This window comes from Melozone crissalis, unplaced genomic scaffold (assembly GCF_028551555.1).
Source record: "Melozone crissalis strain CALT ecotype California unplaced genomic scaffold, PUWL_Pcris_2 ptg000019l_1, whole genome shotgun sequence".
Taxonomy (NCBI): domain Eukaryota; kingdom Metazoa; phylum Chordata; class Aves; order Passeriformes; family Passerellidae; genus Melozone; species Melozone crissalis.
Window position 1 is genome coordinate 17,105,695 of NW_026535797.1, and position 20,146 is coordinate 17,125,840.

A 20,146-nucleotide genomic window follows, 5' to 3' on the forward strand; every position below is an offset into this window, starting at 1 on the left:
CACTTTCCCTATAGCTATGATGCTAAGCAATGAGGAGGGGAGAAAGGTAATTTTAATCAGGTTTTTGAATATTTCTTTGTAACTAAAAATGAAATTCCAGCATCCATTGTCAGTCTAGGACATGAAATAAAATGATGTGGACACTGGAATCTCCAGGGTAAAAAAGGTACCTTTATTTTTCTGACTCCAGCATTTATAGATTTCCAAAAGTGACAGTGGATTGGAGGATGACAGTGCCACCTCTCCAATGACATTGGACAAACCAACAGTCCATCAAATTTCTCCTCCTCCATAAAAGAATGCAAAACAGTGAGTTATTTACATAAAGTGTGTGAGAAAGTTCATTACAAGAATGCAAACATCAGAAGGCTTAGAAAAACTTGAAAAATCAGGGTGAAAATCTTGGAGGATTAAATATTGTGAATGTGTTTGAATCAAGCAGGACATTTAATGCCTGTAAATTGCAAATGATAAGCAAATACAGCTTCCATGAAGTATGGCTTGCCTATCTTTTACTGGAACAGAGATTTCTACCTCCCACAAGACTGAAATGTTTGAGTTACGAAGAACTTTGTACTTTGGCAATATCTGTATAACAGATATTTCTTTCATCAGTTATGTTTACTGCGTTAGTAAACAAGAGTTACTCCTTAAGGGAAATTCAACTCCAGGATTTTTCTTTCAAAAGCTGTCATGAGAATCAAAGAGACTGACTAGTACTTGCTATTTAATTTTTTATTACTTATTTGCATCACTAGAGTCTGACTATGAAATTTAATCTACGAGGAAGAGAAAACTTTGTGTGAGACTGTCCCAATGATTTCCTGCTGGGAAATCAGTGTTCCAGTTTTGTATAAGCAGTGTCTGCAGGAGTCAGCATTTCACTGGGTGTCTTTTCATAAGCAAGAAGTTTAACAGTCAATATCAGTGATGAGAATATCTACTGATCATCTTGACATTACCAAGAGATGCTAGTGGAAATAAATACCATGTGCTATTTCACACATGGACATTAGATACATAAAAAGATGAAATAAATTAAGTTCAAAGCATAATATCCATTTTTTTTCTAAACAGTTGAAATTGTTGTTTGGAAAGCAAGGTTCATTCAAATTTATTATTTGGATAAGGGGTTTTAGCTAGATAGACCACTTGTAAAGAAAGACATCCAGAACATCTTGCTCACAGAGTTTCCACAAAGCCTTCACTTCCCTAATTTCAAAATTCTTCTTTGAACCACCCAAAGCAAGCAGCCCCAGACTGTTTCTTGGTGGCTGCAGAAAGCCCAGGACTCTGCAATCTGAGTCCTGCGTGATTCACACTTCAGAACAGGAAATCTTAAATGGGTGACTAAAAGAGAGAGAGTCTTTCTCTTGACCTCTCAGCACAGGGAAAGACAGAAACACTTTAACAAGTGAAGCATTTCCTGGGACATCCAACAGGCACAGCTCTGTGCTTTTCCAGAGAGGAACACATCTTGTTCAAGTACCCACATGAGCATCACATTTAATGCTATCACATCAGGCCCAGTGACATTCCTCCCTGCCAAAAGAGGAACAAGTGACTTTTCCAAATACCTGAGAGCACAGAGGTGTCCCTGTTCAACCACTTTCCTCAGGAATTCAGTCACTGCCTATATTTCAAAACCCAGAAATGCTCAAAGCATAAGATTCCTTCAAAGCCACTTTTCCAAGACTTTCCTATTACAGAAGCAGCATGCTCATTCTGTAGAAAGTAAAGGCATGGTCCTTTTTATCTCTTCCTCATGAAGATCTTAAATTCCAGATACAAAGATAGAGATAAAACATGTTCAAATCATCATGGTGATAAAGCCAGAGCTTCTTGGGGGAGGAAGGGAGAATGTCAACCTATGCAGCAGCATCTCAACAATCACTGAAACCTCATTTCCCACACATGATCATAAAAAGTTTCTTCCAATAAGGAAAGACTTGGACTGTGATTGTGACATTTCTTTTAGAGAAGGAAGTTGGGACCTCATATGTTGAGGTATGTGTTGAGCAAAGCCTGAGACCTCCAAAGACTTCTTGCATTTAGATGCAAAATCTTAGTTCCAATGAAATCACGGTCTAAATAATTCATCAAAACCTGAAAAGTAACATCATGTTAAATGTTAAAAGGCTGATGAATCTGGGAATAAATGTGGGTAATTTTATTCCACTTATCACAGGGCAATAGAGGGCTCAAAGGCTTTGTAGAAATGACAAGCCAGCCAGTTTATCTGATCCTTGGCCAAGTGCTCTGCAGTGCCCACAGCCTGGCTCTGGCTGAGAGCACTGCAGCAGCCCAGAGAGAGAGAGAGGAGCCAGTACTGTTGTTTGCTAGGGACTCCTGCTACCAAAAGAGCAGTGCTGAAATGAATTTGTGTAGTGATAATGTCTCTTGCTCTCATCACCTCACAAAGAGTCAGCCTCGATGGAACTCACTGAACACAATTTTGTCTCACAAAATTGCCAATAACTTTGGATGATACCCTATTGTCACAGCAGTTAAGTGTCAGAGGGTGTCAGACTGATAAAACTGCTGTGTTAAATGTTCAATTACTGTTTAAGTGAAGGAACTTATCTTCCCTGCCAGTTGTGCATTATGAAAATGCACACAAATAAGTCTGATAATCACCAAACACTGACCTTTATAAAAGGTCAATTTTGTAGCAGCAGAGCATAAATAAATACACTACTGGGGGGAAGGAGAGGTGTTAGAGTGGAAAAGAGTAATTAGGCTGTTCTCATGATGAAAATGGGGTTGCAAAAAAAAAAAAAAAGCTCTTCTGTGATATAATCACATATAAACATTAGATATAGGTGAAACCCAACTAGCATATCTTCAGTACTATGCCCCTGCCTCCAATGTCACATAGTCAGTAACTTTCAGATTTCTGAAATGGAAAAATCAGCTTAAGTAATTCACAGAGTGCAGTTAATCAGAGTTAGTTTCAATGGCCTTGTGATCACTTCAAGTTGCAGTGTTTGATTTTGCAATCTGGTCCTGAGTCACACTGCTGTCTCCTAGAAGCATTTGTCCAGGTCTCATTAACTCTGGAAAGAGATAGCAGCTTTTATCTCATCAGATTCTTTTTTTCTAGGTACTTTTGCTTCCCATGATAGTATTTTCCCCCCTTTTCAGCGCTATCTATCTTAAAACCCAAATCAAAATAAGTAATATAGGATAGATGCAGCACACACTTCACAGTGGAACAAAACATTGATGCATCCTCTTACAGTATTCAGACTTGTGAAATCTGTTTCTCACAAAGTTCAAACAGTGTTATATTGTAACTCTTATACATGGAATAGGTTAAAAAAACCCTCCAGAAAGGGTAATTTCAAATGCATCTACTTCTATAAATTCCTTGGTTTGGTATTTGTGTAGCAGCTGCCCGTCTCTCCTAGGAACATGATTGATTCTGTGATCCCTCTTGAGATCAGTACTAACTTCCACATTGGCATCTGCATGCAGAAGTGTCTGATTAACACCAAGCAGTTAAACTTAATGAGGTATTTAAATAGGAAATTTATAACTTCTCTTTCCCTTCACCAATCCTTTTCCCTTGGAACACAAACCTGGATATCACAAGTCTACAAGCAAAGAAAAACTAATTTGTATAGCAACTGTAATTTTCTTTTCTTCATAAAATAAAACCGTATTCTATTTGCTGCTGCTTTTAGGGCTCCCGTCAGACACTCTCAAGTAGCTCCCTCATGCCAGCGGCTGCACGGGATCAGAGGCGTGAGCACAAGGCAAAGCGGGCCCCGCTGCCCGTGCGCGGTGTCCCTGCGCCACCTCCCGGGCACCGAGCCCGCGGCCGCCGCTGCCTAAAGCGCTTCAGGGTTTCCTCTCCCGCAGCACCAATCGGGTGTCAGCCGTGTTCAAATACCTGCATTATCTACGCAAAGCTGTCCCATCACTGAGCGATCATCCCAAAAATATTCTGCTCCCTCTTTCACACTTTAACTCAAGAAAGTCACCCCACTCTGAACAAATGGTGCGACTGGTCCTCCTTGTTTTCTTTAGCCAAAGATAAAGGCTTGACCTCTATGAATATTGCCCTCACATTTTCCTTCCAGAAGCCTTCACTTTGTCTGTAACTGGAACAGCATAAGGATGAAAAAACAAATTCACCAAAAAGGAGCTGAAGTTATGGCAAGCAATTTTTTCAATATTTTAGAAGAATTTAAGGCTATACAAGTATCAATGTGTACTCATGTGTTTCCCCTCAAAGTCAGGGTAGATAGGCAGGCTTAAAAAAAGCAATATACACCATTCCACACAGGCACAGCTCTTACTGCATTATGAGTAAGTTATGAACACATCCAAAGATGTTGTTCCAAGTAAACAGAAAAAGTTTCACGCACAAGCTTTTTTGAACTTCATCATTTTAATGGAGTCAGAACAATTCTATACAACTATATACAGATTTTGAAACATGACTAAATATCTATTGCTTCCTACACAGGACAAGCTGGAATACAATGGGAACAGGCCCTAGCTAAGAAATATAAACACACTTTTGCAAGGTTATTTTGCTATTCTTGATCGCAGCCGTCGCTTGATGATTAGATGATCACTTTCCTTCTCTTTCTGTTCTATAAGGATCTGAAAAAGATGGATTAAAGGATTGTTATTCAGCATTCTTCAGAGACAAATGATATTCACCTTTTAGACTTGTGTGCCCAACAGAATAGTTTTTCCCAGAATTTGTTTCCGGAGTTTTGTCTGAGTCACTCTGGTGAAATTTACCCATTCAGTGAGAGGGTGGTCAGTCAGTAGAACAGGCTGGCCAGGGAAGTGGTGTAAACAACATTCCTGGAAGTGTTCAAAAATTGCGTGGATGTAGACCTTGGGAATATGGTTTTGTGGAGTTAACCCAGTGGTGCTGGGTTAATATTCATTTTGTGATACAAGAAGTGTCCAAAAATCTAAAATTTTAAGCTTAAATTTCTCTAGCTTTCTCTGACTTGCCCAGGATTCAGTCTTGCACTTTTTCTTTCACTTCCAAGCTCCTTAACTCATTTTGCTCAGCACTTCTGACATTTTCTTCTTCCTCCTATGGACAGCATTGTGGGTTCTGCTGCATCCATTCATACAATTTACAGAAAAATCAATATGGGCAATTGCTTACCACAGCATAGGGAAGAAAGGAAGGAACAGAATGAAGAGATGAACTTCCAGCAGAGCAGAAGAATGCTCAGCACTACAGTTACTGTATAAACCATAAAGTTGGATTTCTGAAACAACACATCAAACTCTGGCCTTCAAGACTCAGACTGGTTTAGAGCCACAAAATTAAAACACATCCAGAAGGCTATTTAGACTGTGCTTTGAAAAGCATGGATGTATCCACATGCTATTATGCCCAAATATCACCTGGGCATAAATGGAATTGAAAAATATCTTTGGTGCTCACCTGCGAAGTTATTTGTACATGCAGACCTTTATTGTGTTTCAATCATGTCATTCCAAATCTGTGGATGCCTTCCTAGTCCCTATTTCTATTCTCCCTCTATGCTACTTATTTTTTAATATATATACACACACACAAATATAATAATACATATATATATATATATTTTATTACACACTTAGATGAACTGCAACTAATGGAAAACAATTTAAGACTTCACTGCTGTAGCAGAGAAAAAGTAATCCTGTACACACTACAAGATATCAGATGTGAAGGTATCTCTATCACTGGTGTATCAGCAACACAGTCAGTCAGCAAAGAAAGACAGGTGAGAAAACAGAAGAAAATGAGTAAAACAGCAGAAACAGAAGACCAAAAGGAATAGTTAGGTAGAAAAAAATATATAAGTTGGTATTTTCAAACCTCTTCTGCAACTTGATTAGACCTTCAAATTTGTCTTTTTCTCCTAATAGTTATTTTTAATTTAAGATTACAGAAAAACACTACAGTGAGGAAAATAGGAATCTTAATCACTTACTGAAGAACTAGGGATATCCAGAGGGCAAGAAATGTCAGTTGTATACAGCTTTCTCTTAGCTCGTTTTGGCCTGAGCTCATTTTCTTTGACATTTTCTTGTTCTGCAGACTTGGGAGAGCTTATTGTCTCAATAAGCTTCTTTGCTAGAAGACAAATTTTATCATAAATACATGTCATGGTTTTGTGAGCCTCAAAATTAATAAATAAAGTAGGCTTTATTAAAACAGTTGAAAAATTAAATCAGTGTAGACCAAAGTTCAAGTATAAAAATTCAGAACTGGTATTTGACTACCAGTTTTCTGTAGCTGGAAGCAATTTTCTGTAGCTTCAGGTGCAAAAGTTTAAAGGACACATTTAAATACCACATTACAAATCAATTAGGATTCAGATCTCACTTAAAGACTACCAAATTGAACAACAGGCTTAACTTTTGTGCTGACTCAAGCACATTTTACAGTCAATTTCTTCTATATCTTTTTATAGTTTAATTGAACAAGTACTAGCTCTATAAAGAGAGGAGTATATGTACTAGAAAAAAAGAGAAAAATAAGAAATATGCAATACTGTTATAAAAAGAGGGAAACCATACAGGACACAGTAATAAAGGTTACAAAACAGAACTCATTTGCTCAAACTGAGTATTCAAACTAAGGATGAAATTTTTATTAGTCTGAGTTTGGCTTCCATTTTTAATAATACATACTGTGCTCCTGGAACCAATGTGACAAACAGAAGTTTTAAAAAAATTTCACACAGTTATTACCTAGACTGTATCATGTCAGATAATTTAAGATGTACTCTGTAGCAGGACAAGCTTTCACGTTGGTACAGGAGTTTATTTGAACTGTCCACATTAAAAAATTACCAACTTTGTTTTAAATAAATAATAGTGAAATTTAGAATTAAACACTGGTGATTCCTTGTGGTGCCTGCTGATTTTAATTTTTTTTTAAAAGCACAGTGATCCAGAGATCATTCTTACTGTAGGAAAAAGTAAAAATATCCTTCAAGGGAAAGTCCAAGCAATTAATCTTCCCAAGGCTATACCTAAACTTAACAAAATCCATTAATTGCTCTATATTCAGCTTAATGAAACCTTCCAAATATTTTCATGAGTAACTGGCTTTCAAATTTCATAAAATTTAAATATACATCAAAAAACATTAATAAAGTTCTCACAGCAACAAGAGACTGCTTATAGAAAGAGGTAAGATTTTGAGTTTAGATTCAATCCTTGATTTTTTCACAGCAGCTGGGCAAGAGTAACTCCAACGTTTTGGGCCCAAAAGTTATCATGGATTTGATTACAAATATGCACATATTTCACACTGCATCTTTCATTCCACCTGGTTCATATTTCACACTTAACCTAAGTTTTAGAATTATGTGGTCCTCACAACCAAGACAATCTTTTCTTCTCTGCCATTCTACAGCAGCCAGAGAATAGGAAATAAGCCTTATTTATACTGTACAAACCTTTAGAGTGAATAATAGTAGGAGAACTTTGGAGAAAATCACCAATTTTCTGTAGTGTCCCATCTTTCTTCCTAGATGACTTTTTATTTACAGTGGATTCTTGCCTTCTTAAGGAGTATTCTTTTCTAAGAGATTGTGCAGTAGACATCTGTACAGAAATACAAGATCATTGTTTAAGTTGAAAATTGCCTTAATCCTCAAGTTTTATTTCATTTTACTTCAATGTCATTTTCAAGCTGACATATTGAGCTTTGCTACTGACACCTTTGTTCAATTTAGTAATGATATCACTACAGCAAGTAATGTAGACAACCTCATTTTATATCCAGAAGAAAGAAAATCACCCAAGTTTCACAGAATACACTTAAGAACATGAGTCATACAGTAAACAGAGGAGTTTTCTTTTTTCAAAGGCAGATTAAAACTTGTATTTTACTTGACAGCTAATTATAATTCTATTGCATTAATTAGAAATAAAAGAATCTGATGGGGCAAATAAATGTCTCACCTTCTGAACCTGCCCAGGTTACTACAACGGCCTAAAAGAATCTTTTTATAGTTGCCATATATGTGGAAAAACTTTAGTTTTACTTCAAATTTTTTACTTCAAAGGCATTGCCTATAACATCACACTCCAACATGCTCAAACTGTTCTTTTCAACTATTCAATATACAACATCCTTCCCCTTTGAATCACTGCACACTGCAGGTGGGACACTACACATTCTTGGCAAATACAGACCCTTTGGCTTATAGAGCTTAGTAGAAAGATACCATAAATGTTGAAGAATCCTGCTGAAATGCATGGACAAGAATAAGAAACTTTGGCAAAAGAATATTTGCACTTTACAAGCCTACCCTTACAAAAAAGGCTAAACTGATTTTAAAAATGGAACAAAATCATACCATTTTTTTGTTGCTTGTAGAAGGTGAGTCAGCCATAGCAGGTTTTGCATTTCTCTTGTTCTCACTCTTCACAAAATCCTAAAGAAAATTAGAAGAAATTATAATTGGTACCAATGACCACCTAAACCAAAATAAACTATTTACAGAACTGATCTGTAATCCCACAGATCAGAGCTGGAGACAGCAAGAAATGGCACTATCCAGGAGAGAGAAATGCAAAAAGGTAAAGAGAAAGTGCAAATCAGGCACAAGGAGACAGAGTCTGGATCAGCTGAAGTCTGTGACCTTATTCAACACAGGCCAGAGATTCAGCACTTGGGAGACATGGGGTTTAAATAACACCCTATGTATATCCCTGGGATCTCAGCAGAAAATAAGAAGTTAGAGTTTTAATAAATGATCACAGTACTAAACTGAACAGCTGCACAACAGATTTTGTCAGTTGGTTGAGTTCACACCTCATTCATCTCTACACTCTTCCTTTTCCTTCTTGGCTTGAGCATTTTCACTGTAACTGGTGAGGAGCTGCCCTGGTGCTTCACCTCCATCTTATGGGGTTGCAGAGGTGTGAACTGGATTTCCATCTCTGGTTCTGGGAACCGACTCGATTTTCCATCCTCTGTGGACACTTCAGTAGAATCAAGGACAATTTCAGAATGGTCCTGCAGGTATGTGGAAAATGGATGAAAACAAGATTTTAACATATTATGAGTTAAATACTATATAATACATATCACATATCACCCCCTCCACCTCCCAGTAGGTGTTCTACTTTCCAGTTGTTAGCTTTCAGAACACTTACAACAGAAGTGAAGAAACCAACTACAGCAGAGTTGAAGCCTTATTATCTAAAACCTTTTTTGTTAAATTTTGAACTTTTTTGTATCTATGATCACAGAATTTTCCTCAGCCTGATACTTTGCTTCCAAATATTTTTTCCTCAAGGGCAGAAGCCCTTAGTGATTGTCTCCATCTCAACTCCGCTGCTCCTCAGGAACTAGGCAGTAATAAAACAGCAGCTTTTGTGAGAAAAGTATAATATTTCTGTAGCTGATCTTTAAGGAGCTTTCTTTCCCTTCTAGAGAATTCCAGCTGTTCCTTCTTACATTGGTTCACCCTGAAGGTGAAACCTCCTTCCCCTTAAAGAAAATGATCAAAGCTCATGGAAAGCCAGAAGGTAGTTCTCCAAACAGGCTCTGCTGGGATTCTGAGAGGGAATCCCACCCAGAATCCCAGCAGCACTGCATTCCCAGGAATTTTCAGAACTATATACAGAAATATACACTAAAAAAACCCCAGAGTTATTAACATATCATTAATACATAAACAAACATACCTCTTTGTTTACAGACTGATCAATTTTATCTTGTCCTTCTTCAGGTAAAGGTACTTCTGCCAAAGACTGAGGATTTTCATGGTTAATCTGCTGTTTCATTTCCTTTATAAAGTCATCTTTCTCTGCCAGCTGTTTTTTTAGATCTTCTATGTCAGTTTCCTTATCCTAATAAACATAGCAAAAATTGCCACAAATTTCAGGACTATCAAGAGAAAGTAATACATCACGAGCATCTAATGATTACTTGGTCATGACAGTTCTATAACTGCAGGCTAAACCAGTCAGATATCCAACACACAGCCAATAATTTAATGCCTTTATGTAAAGTGAAGAAAAGCCTTGTTAGAGTCTGAGGAAACATAACAAAACTTGCAATTTTACTATGCTTTTTTAGAATTCTAAGTTCACCACCCATTTGCTCATGAAGCTCTTGGTGCTGTGAAAAAGACAACAAATGGGAGAATTCCAGATATCCAGTCCAAATTCACAAGAGCGTTTACTTGAACTACTAAATACTTTCAAACTCCAATTACCATTACAAATTCAGTTGAAAACAAACGTAAAGCTTTTCTTTTTAAATTAGCTGCAAATGGTTTCAATATGATAGTGTTTAAGAACAAAAAACAGAGCCAAAACACAAAGAGCAACTATAATATTTTGCAGAATCAATGGGTAACAAAAAACTCTCCAAAATTCATGCAGTAAAAAGAGAAAACTGACCTTTTGTGAAGCCGTTAGTGCAGCCTGTTTCAGCCTTTCTATTTCTTTATCTTTTTCTATGGTGCTAGAAGCCAAAGTCTTGAGCTGTACTTCCAAAGCTTTTACTAGCTCATCTCTTTCCTCTCGCCACTTTTGAAGATTGCTGTCCTTCTCTACAAGCTGTGCAGCAAGTCTTTCCTAAACATTAAAAAAGGTAGCTTAGAATAGAACACCACTTCTACACAGTATCTGAACTCTTCTGCTAGTTTTGTTTTGCACAGTTACTACTATTCTATAGCTTTAGTAAATTTAAGAGACTACACAGATCTTCTAAAGCTCACACAGAACTAGTTTCAGTACAAATATGGAAAAGTAAGCCATGTTTTAACTAGAAAATCTGTATTTATACTCCTTGTGAGAGGATTTTCTTTTTGAAAACCACAGCTCCTGTTTGCTCACTTGAAGATTTTATAAATTACAATTATCAGACAAGAAAAGTGACAGATAAAGTAAAATTACTTGTAAACTCCTAAGATCCTCCTGTACTGATTGCAGGTCCACAAAGGCATTGCTAACTACTTCTAGATGCAAATATAGTTTTAGATTGCAGAAGTTCATATAATAATTTCATCTGATTAAAAAATTACAAACTTGCTGCAGTCCAGTGAACAAGGTGCCTTAGTCAGTAACTATCAGTCTCACCAGTGCTAGCACATACTACCACAGCATACTGACTAAGTGTTTTCTAAAGTAAGCTTTCTAAGCTTTTAAGGAGCCATTCATTTAACTGTGGGTTATTTATTGGTGTTTTACACATAGTACGAACTTTGAAGACTTCATAACGTGATGGAATGGGAAGGAACAGGCATGTTAATTTCCATTATGTGTTAAGACTTTTCATTTTATGAGCCTCCTAGTCTTTCTTTTTCATATTTAGAACATCTCATCCAGGTTTTGTCATGTGAGAAAGTAAGGGAACAGACAAAGGCCAGCTACTCTCAAGTGCCCCCACTGTTCAACACTTGCCAAGTTATTTACTCTGCACAAAAGACACTACAGGACACTGCTGAGACAAAGTCACTTACAATTTCTGCTTGTTGTTTCACATGATGCTCTCTATCCTCCACAAACTTTCTCATTTCCCTGTTGCGATGGTTCTCAGCTTCTTTTACTTGATTTATGAGTCCCATTTTTTCCTCAAGCCACTTCTTCCGATCAGTTTGATACTTTGCCTCATTTTCCTAATTTGATAAAACCAGAAATAAAACCATAAGTAGACAGAAAAAAAAAAAAGACTTAAAATTCAGAATTTCATTGAATGGATTAATTTCAAAAACATAAGAGATACAGTAGCACAGATTTACTCTAGCATACTCCCAGGTACAAGTAGTATACTCAGTGTATAATACTTGCTCTTCTGTATTGCAAAAAATTATCAATTTTCAGCATTTCTTATTCAGACTGACACACCTTCATGGAATAGAATGTTTTTCCTCAAAGCATTTTGGGTCAATCACAGACACATATGTCAAAAGTAATGGTAAACAGACACTTCTACCTTACAAATCCCCAAGCTTTTATGCTGCCTGAAAGGACATGCTAGAAAACTAATCTCTGCTTCAAGACTGAAAGGGAAACAATGCAGGACAGTTTGAATGGTAGGCAGAGGCTGCATGTACCTAAGAATGTCACCTCAATCCACAGCAACTTCGTCTCCTTTTCTATCTCAATCAAACCTCTTGTCAGACATTTTACCACATAAGACAGGAAGCGCCTGAAAAGTTGCTTAGAAAATAAGTCTCCTTTCTAATCCAAGGAGAGTTAGAGGAAAGGCCTCAGCCTTACAGGAAGGGCTTACAGGCCATCAGCCAGCACAAAATCTTGAGAGAGTTTGATTTAGCAACTGACAGAGAGATCCCTGGAACTGATATCAGGAGTTGGATTAAGACAGCTGTAAGGGGAAAGCAGCTACAGAAGCCCTGTGCACAGCAGCAGCATAACACAGGGCAGGGTGCACTCTGTGGGGCATCAACGATGCTGTATGGAAAAGATGCTTCCAAGGAGGTTTCCTTTACCAGTGTGATCACTTGCCATATCATGCCCTAGGCTCTTGAAGACAGTGACACAAAAAAAACTTAAGACTCCTTAAATGGGTGTTATGGCCTTAGATTTAAGTATGAATTATATCATTATGTTTTACCTCCAGTTCTTTTTGGAGCTTTATGAATTCCTCATCTTCATTTACGGTTTTCTCCTCATTTTTGCTCATCTTTTGCTGCCAGTCACTATTGCACTGGTTATTCAGCTCTCTATATTTCTGCTTCCAGGCTTCCAGTTCTAGGAAGAACACAACATGAGTTTACATAATGTATTACTTTAAACATGTATTTGAACATGTTTCCATCCTTTTACTAAAGTTGCTTGGATTTATCAGCTATGATTACAGACAACAGAAGCCTTTTAGGAAATTACTGTTTGTTATGAAAAAGTAACACCTAAATAGCAATTGCTAAGTAAAACCAGAAATGTAAAGCAGCTATCACAATACGCATTCAAAACAATTTTCCTTCTCTGTTCCCTTCCATGGAGAGATTACCCAAAACCAATCTGTTGGTCTCTTCTAATTTGGCTTCAAGCACTTTATCTTGTTCAGTCTGAGTCTGTTCTTGTTCTTCTAATGTCATCCGCATATCTTCAATTATTTTTTCCTTTGCACACAGATCTGAAAATTACAAAATTAATTCAGATGAGCCTTCTCCTTGTTCCCACCATTCTCCCAAACTGCCTCAGTTACAAGTCATTTCTCCACTCCCTGAGATCAAAAGCTCTATTACAAGGAAATAGAATATCTATACAGAACTTTCCAGATCCCAAATTCTTAAGTGATTCTATTCTCACCAGTTTAACTTAGATGTGTGTTTTGGTGTTAAAACACCAAAACATGGCTTGTATGGCTATGAGAAACTAACTAGTGTTCAACCCCTAAATGTTTATCAAATCTGCAGAAACTTTGTGCTGCCATACACAATAGTGTGCCAGTTCATGCTTTTGCTAAAATGGACAACTAGAATAAAACCAAATAAACCCCAGTATTGACTAAATGAACACTAAGATTTTCTCTGCTTACGTTTCTTAATCTGAGACTGCTTATTTCCTTACAAATATATCTAGTAACAATTCAAAGAAAATTATTTTCTGACTCTGAGACTTTAACATCTAAGTTGGAGTGCCTTTACTCTAAAATACAACGATATAAGACTTTTCAAATTTGTTATGACATGATCACTCATTATGTTGTCATTGGACACACACACAAAAAATTGGAACAATTATAGTTCTGACCTTTATGTGTTTTCTCATACTGTTTGGAGATTTCTTCCAGCTTTTCTTTGTCCAACCGCTCCTGAATATCACATTGAAAGCAAATTAAAAAAATCATAACATGCTGAAAGAAACAAATACATATGCTAGAAATGAATAGCTTTTCATTTTAAATTTAATAAATAATAAATAAGGCATTTAAGACAAATAGTCCCAATGAATAAGTTCTTCATATAGTATAAAGTAGCACTCCAGCTGTTTAAAAATAGACATCAGTACTAACATATCTAAGTGTCACTAATCAGAAACTCTGTAGGTATTAACTATTTATTTACTAGACCAATTGTCAAATTGTTTTAAATAAGTCCTGCATGAAAATTTCTTTAAACATTTTTCATTCACCTGTTAAAACTTATTTCAGCTGGCTACTCCTACTTTTACCCCAGCTTTTGCAAGCTTTCTCCAGCTGCTTTGAAAACTTGTCCCATTAGTAGATGAGTTAAAAAAAATTAAGAGCAAGTAAAATTTTATTTTAAAAATACCTTTTTAAGCTGTAAGATTGTGCGCTGTTTGAACTCTAATTCGTCACTAAACTGCTTTTTAATTTTCTCAAGTTCATCAACTTGTTTCCTCAGAGATTTCTCCTGAGTTTGCATTGCACACACCTGCAACAAGAGAGAAAGCGAATCTTACATTTAGTTATAAGCCCTTTACAAACTCTGTAAGTTATCTAGATAATCAACTACTTAAATTAAATTTTTGCAAGCATCTTCATTATATTTCAGGGGCTGGTAGTGCACAAGGGAAGATACTTGAAATGTATCACTCAAAACAGCCTTATTATGAATTGCTTTTAACATCCATAGATTGAGGTTTGTGAAAACAGGTTTTAATAACAGAAGCCCAAACTTGCAGAAGAAACATTTTGCCTGTGTTTACTAACCTCTTTTTCTACTTGCTGAATTTGTTTCTTGGCATCAGAAAACTTCTCTTTCAAATCTGTGTATTCTTCCTCTTTCCTCTGCAAATCTTTTTTCAAACTTTGTACAAGGGCAGAGCTTTCAGAAAGATCTTTACGTAGCCTTGGGTTAGAAATTAAGAGACATAAATAACATTAGTCTTACATGTTAGCTCAGGCTCTTTGCTGGTTTTATTAGCAAATAGAATCTCAGCTCTATCAGATCAATAATAAGCTTTAGAATTTTACATTTACATTTCAATGTCTTACTGTATGAGCCTGAAGTAACAAACTGCTCAGATTCACTTCTGAACACTCAATTTTTAAAAATATTATCTTTTTAAGCACAGTAGAGCCATCACTTTTATCATTAGGTGACCTTATAAATTAGAAAAGCCCCAGGTTAAAAGCAAGTAAGTTTAAAGTTGATAATTACATTCCAGTGCTTGTAAGTATAAAGATGAATAAAAAGTGGAAAGAAACCCAATAACACTGCCATAAATCCTGCCATCACAAGTTCTGCAAAGTAAATAAGTTTGATGGGGTAATTTAAAGTGATCACATTTTTTCAAGGAGTTTCCAGTAGCACATTTCAGAATTTTAAACTAACTAAAGGAAGGTTTTTATAAAATTACAGGATAATATTGCACTGTGTAATTTCTTTCAGAAAGTGTCTGCAACAAATTTATTCGAAATCCCCAAATAATTAATTTTATTGTATGCTCCTATTTTCCTGTGCAATAGTTCCACACAATTTAGATGTATATTATTGAAAGAACATACAAACAGGTGAGGAAAACTTAGACTGCAGACTATGCAAATGTAAAATTCAAGCAGTGTATAGAAATTTCACAAAGAAGCAGTTTGGTTAACAAGTTTATAAACACGCAAATGTGGTATGTCAAAGTGATGTTCATATAAGGCAGTTTTAACTTAATTTTATTCTTACAAGGTTAGGAATAATCTCATTATTTACTTACAGTTCTATAGACTGCATTTGCTCACACTCATTTTTCTCCTTTTCCTGAAGAACATGTTTCATGGTCTCCAGACTGCTCTTCAACTGCACAACTTCATCCTTCAAATTTGCTTCTCGATCACTGAGTTCCTTCAGTTTTTTGTCTACACTGGCACATTTCTCTTGCAGAGCTACTGTATTACTTTCTAGATTTAAAATAGTAGATTCTTTTTCTTTCAGTTCTTCTTCTAACTCTTTCATCCTGTCATCTTTAGTCCTAGAAGCCTCCAATAGGGATTTAAGATCTCTTATTTCTCCCTCATAGCTGGCAACTTTCTCCTGAAACTGTGAAATTACTCTCTGATTTTCTGCAGCCTGTTTTTCAAAATCCTGGGTTTTCTTCTGGATTTGCTCTTGTAACTGATTCAGAAGATCTTTTTCCTTTACAGATTGATGCTCTTGATTTGTAATTTCATTTAATTTTATTTTTAGTTGATTATTGTTATTGTCACTATCATGAAGTCTCTTCTCCAAGTCTTCGACTTGCTGACGTAGTTGTTGGATCTGATGACTTTTTTGTGAGGAAGCCTTAATCAAAATTTTGCATTGCTCCCAAATGCTTTCAATGCTGCAGTGAAAGGAGCTCTCATGTCTCAGATCTGCTGTAGAAGCAGTGTGGAACTGCATTGATGGAGGACTCATTTGAACTGTCTCTGGTTCATCTTTTTTTGGGTCTAAGGAATCCTTCACATTAACTAAATCAATATCCACAACATAAGATTCTGAGTGACATTTATACAATTCATCTACCTGGGACTGCATTGCTTTAATTTGTGACACCTTGTCAATTATATTTTGCTTAGCATCTGCTACTTCATTATTCAGCTGAATAATCTTTTCTTCTTGTTCCTTATTTATAGTTTTCTGTTTGTCCAATTCAGAAACAGTCTCCTGATATTCAGCTTGACGTTGTTGAAGTTCTCCACTTAAGCCAGAAGCCTTTTCTTCAGAAGCAGAGAGTTTCAGGCGCAAGTTTGCTATCTGCTGATTTAACTCTTCTTTTTCAGTTTTTTCTCTTTGGCACTGTTCTTCATGCACAGCTATCTGACCTTCCAAGGTTTCAATTCTTTGCTTTAGTGCTAGTATCTCCACATAGGTCTCAGAATTATCAGTTCTCTTTTGATCAAGACAGTAGTTTTCCCACCTCTCTCTCTTATCTCCTAAAAACAAAACCAAAACAACATTAAGAACAAATAAATCCCTACACAGCTCAGGTAATTAAAATACACAAGTCACTAGCAACACCAAACTGTAATTGCTGTGTGGAAAATTAGCACCACCTAAAAGCCTCACTTTCATAGCATTTTAGAGTCTTCAAGTTGTTAGAACTTTCTGAGACATTTTACGTGCACTAAATGCCTCTTGGCCTTCTAGGCATAATTTGCAGAAAGAGGTGTTCAGAAGACTTAAAAAAAAGTTTGCTACAATTCTATTTCAGCCTTCTATTCTGCCCCACTAGCAGAAAAATCTAGCTAATTTCACTAGTATTTGCAACACCTATAAGCTAGGTAACATTCACAGAGATAACCAGTTTCTATCTCCACTGATTCAGCAATCCCTTTAAATACAGCCAGCAATTAGCCATCCTCCATTTAGGGGACCTTTCTGAGAAGTTTCATGCATGCTCTATATCACCTTACTTTTAAAAAAAGCTAAAAGACCAGCACAAGTTTTTGGTTTGTTTTTTTTGAGTTTTTGTTTTTGGCTTTGTGTCTGGAACCTTCCTCTCTTCTGTATTCAACACATTTCTAAACTAGATAAAAGGATATATTAATGCCCACACCTAATATGTTACATGTAAAGTTCTCCAAGAAAGATTTACAACATGTCATTCCAACCCAAAATTTCCATGTTTTATTAACTTAAGACACTTTTCCTGAATTAATGAGCCATTTTAACTAAAATAACACATATGTCATCACCTTCAAAACCAACTCCAGCTGTATTTCACACAATTGTTTTACAACCCAATTGTGTTTCTGTAGTAACATGCATGCTATATTTCACTATTAAATTAAGCCTGACTATCTCTAAGGATTAGATTATCTCAACTATGTACTGCAGGGAGATACTATGGATTCTGATGAGTACTGCACCTACAGTAAGGTAAAGTTAGGCAGTCTCACACTGGACCACTAAGCACAGGGGTACTGCATGGGAACATCCTCTGAACAGAACCAACAAATGGTACAGTCAATTTGAGTCACTAACACATGGCCATTCTGAAGCATTGGCAACAGTGTTGTGGTTTTTGAAAGTCAACAGGACATTCATCTCCTGCTTGTCCATAGTTTTTCTATTATAAGATACATCAAGAGCTTCTGCTACCTCAACCACAACAGCAGCCTTACTGTAGCATATAAGGTCATACCTTTAAATCCTACAAGATTAAAAATTTTGTATTTGGAAATGGTTTTTGCTGAAAGTCCAGTTGTGTAGTCCTAAGAAAACTTATCAGACAAAATACAACACATTCCTCTCCCTGGACAGTTTTGCAAGCTTTACTAAAAGAAAGAGGTACTGAGGTATCTTAACACAGGGTTTGTTAAAGTCCCTAGTCTTGCTTTCAAATGACACTTGAAGTTTTACAAAACCAGAAATGCCCTACTGGATGTCACAGCCTCAGCTGAGCTAGCCTAATACTTTCACCTCCTTTTGCTACTACTGGCAGGCCCAGCCACTTCCTACAGGCCTTTCTTGACACTGAAGAATTGAGATAGTACAGCCCTGCTGAAGTCTTTCAGTACCCATACATGCACCTGTTGGCTGTTAGCTTATCTACCTCTGTCTGCCATCTGAGACTTTGAATACCTATGCCTCTCCCATCTTCTGGGGCAGCAAACATCAGAAGTTCAATATTCTCTTCATGAAGTGCTTTGTTAATGGAATCATAGTAGATCCTTAGTTCAAAGGGACCCTCAAGGATCATCTAGAGCAAGGTTGCTCTCCAGCCTCTCACTCCTCAATCTGTATTTAGAACCAGGGCTTCCTGCCACAGGTGCATGCAGTCAGGCACTTGTCTTTGTTAACTTCATGGGGTTGGTGATTGCCCAGCTCTGTAATTTGTCTAGATCTCCCTGCAGGGCTTCCCGCCCTTTGAGGGAGTCAACAGCTATCATTGGCAAACTTAAAGAGTTTTGTGTCCTGCATCAAATTTATTTATGAAAATGTTGAAGAGAACTGGGCCCATTATGGAGCTCTGGGGAGCCCCATAGCAGGGCCTGAATGCCAGCCTAATGTTACCCCCTTTACTAGAACTCTTTGCACCATAACTTAAAACTGATCTACCCCAGTGAATGCTGCCTTGTTCTTTAACTGCACAATGCAATGAATGATAGTTTAATATTCAGTTTATTCACTGTATCCTCATTTTTCTGTGATCATGTGAATTTGATAATTCTCCTTTAACAGAAAGGAAAGGCCTCTCACCTTCCTTTTGCATATGCTTTCCATAGTTCTACAAGAAATTAAAGCTAAGCTGGGTCCTGAAGTCAAGTCAGAGGCAGAGAGCTCTTGCAAATACCATTTTGCACAAGTCCCACATAGCTCAGTCTCACTTATTAATATTTTATTCTCCTGATAAGCTCACAGATAAAGCAAGAACAGCAAAAAGACTGAAAGTGCAAGCACGAGAGCTGTACAAAATACACCATTTGTGGACTTCAGCTTTCCACTTGAATGGGAGCAAAATTAATTTTTCTCCTTTGCCAGCACCATCACCTTGAGCAGAGCTGGTCTGTTCACAGCACACACACAGAACAAAATGTCAAGGCTCGCAGCACATACTGTATGACTGAACAATCAGTAAGTCATTGACACCTTGGATGGTTGCTTAGGAAATTTTCAAACACTTGAGCAGGAGATGTTACTTTCTCTGAAGTCCAGCAACAGAAAATTTAGTACTACAACTGTTAAGCAATTGCCCAAGAACCACAGCTGGGTATGCAGGTACATACACAGATAAGAAAAAGCAGCAGAAAGGAAAGTCTAAAAGCTAAAATTTTATTTCAATCAATCATTTAGGAGTAAATGATATAGGGTCAGCCCTCTGCAAAAGGGATTACATTTAGAGAACAGTTACTTCCTTTTACAGCGTAACAGAGCAGATCTCCTCCTCAAAGCATAATGTTTACACTTCCCAGCTTTTTTCTTCTGTTCTGGAATAGTAACCAAGCTTTTTTTGAAGACCCCCGGTTGAGTGATGGAAGAAATTGTACCTTTCTTTGTAGGTGGTTCTTCTTCTGCAGTAGGCTTATTTTCCAAGCAACGTTTTCTTCCCACTTCCAACACAGTTTGCTCACAATCCTTGAAGTGGCTGCTTTCAATCACTTGGTTAGAGTTCTTTTCTGCTAATTTTCTCTTACTGGTAGTCAAAGTGTTCTCCTGTGTTAAAATATGATCAATTGCTTAAAAGTTGTACAAATTGAACACTTAAAAGGCTTAGTAGCTTTTTCTATACAAATATTTTTACA

At 36.8% G+C, this 20,146-nt stretch overlaps 1 protein-coding gene across 1 annotated transcript in view; it reads right to left on the reverse strand.

Moving 5' to 3' along the window:
• Positions 1-4,490: 4,490 nt before the first annotated feature.
• Positions 4,491-20,146, reverse strand: part of KIF20B (kinesin family member 20B) — a 29,761-nt gene continuing 14,105 nt past the window's right edge. The window contains exons 18-32 of the mRNA XM_054277137.1: positions 19,892-20,057; positions 15,637-16,834; positions 14,642-14,780; positions 14,241-14,363; positions 13,720-13,780; positions 12,974-13,099; positions 12,578-12,714; positions 11,463-11,618; positions 10,399-10,575; positions 9,679-9,843; positions 8,801-9,004; positions 8,343-8,420; positions 7,437-7,584; positions 5,961-6,103; positions 4,491-4,614 (exon numbers count right to left, since the gene is read on the reverse strand). Of these exons, the coding sequence (XP_054133112.1) occupies positions 4,537-4,614; positions 5,961-6,103; positions 7,437-7,584; positions 8,343-8,420; positions 8,801-9,004; positions 9,679-9,843; positions 10,399-10,575; positions 11,463-11,618; positions 12,578-12,714; positions 12,974-13,099; positions 13,720-13,780; positions 14,241-14,363; positions 14,642-14,780; positions 15,637-16,834; positions 19,892-20,057 (3,099 nt within the window). The 3' untranslated portion in view covers positions 4,491-4,536. The remainder of the gene's footprint in view (positions 4,615-5,960; positions 6,104-7,436; positions 7,585-8,342; positions 8,421-8,800; positions 9,005-9,678; positions 9,844-10,398; positions 10,576-11,462; positions 11,619-12,577; positions 12,715-12,973; positions 13,100-13,719; positions 13,781-14,240; positions 14,364-14,641; positions 14,781-15,636; positions 16,835-19,891; positions 20,058-20,146) is intronic.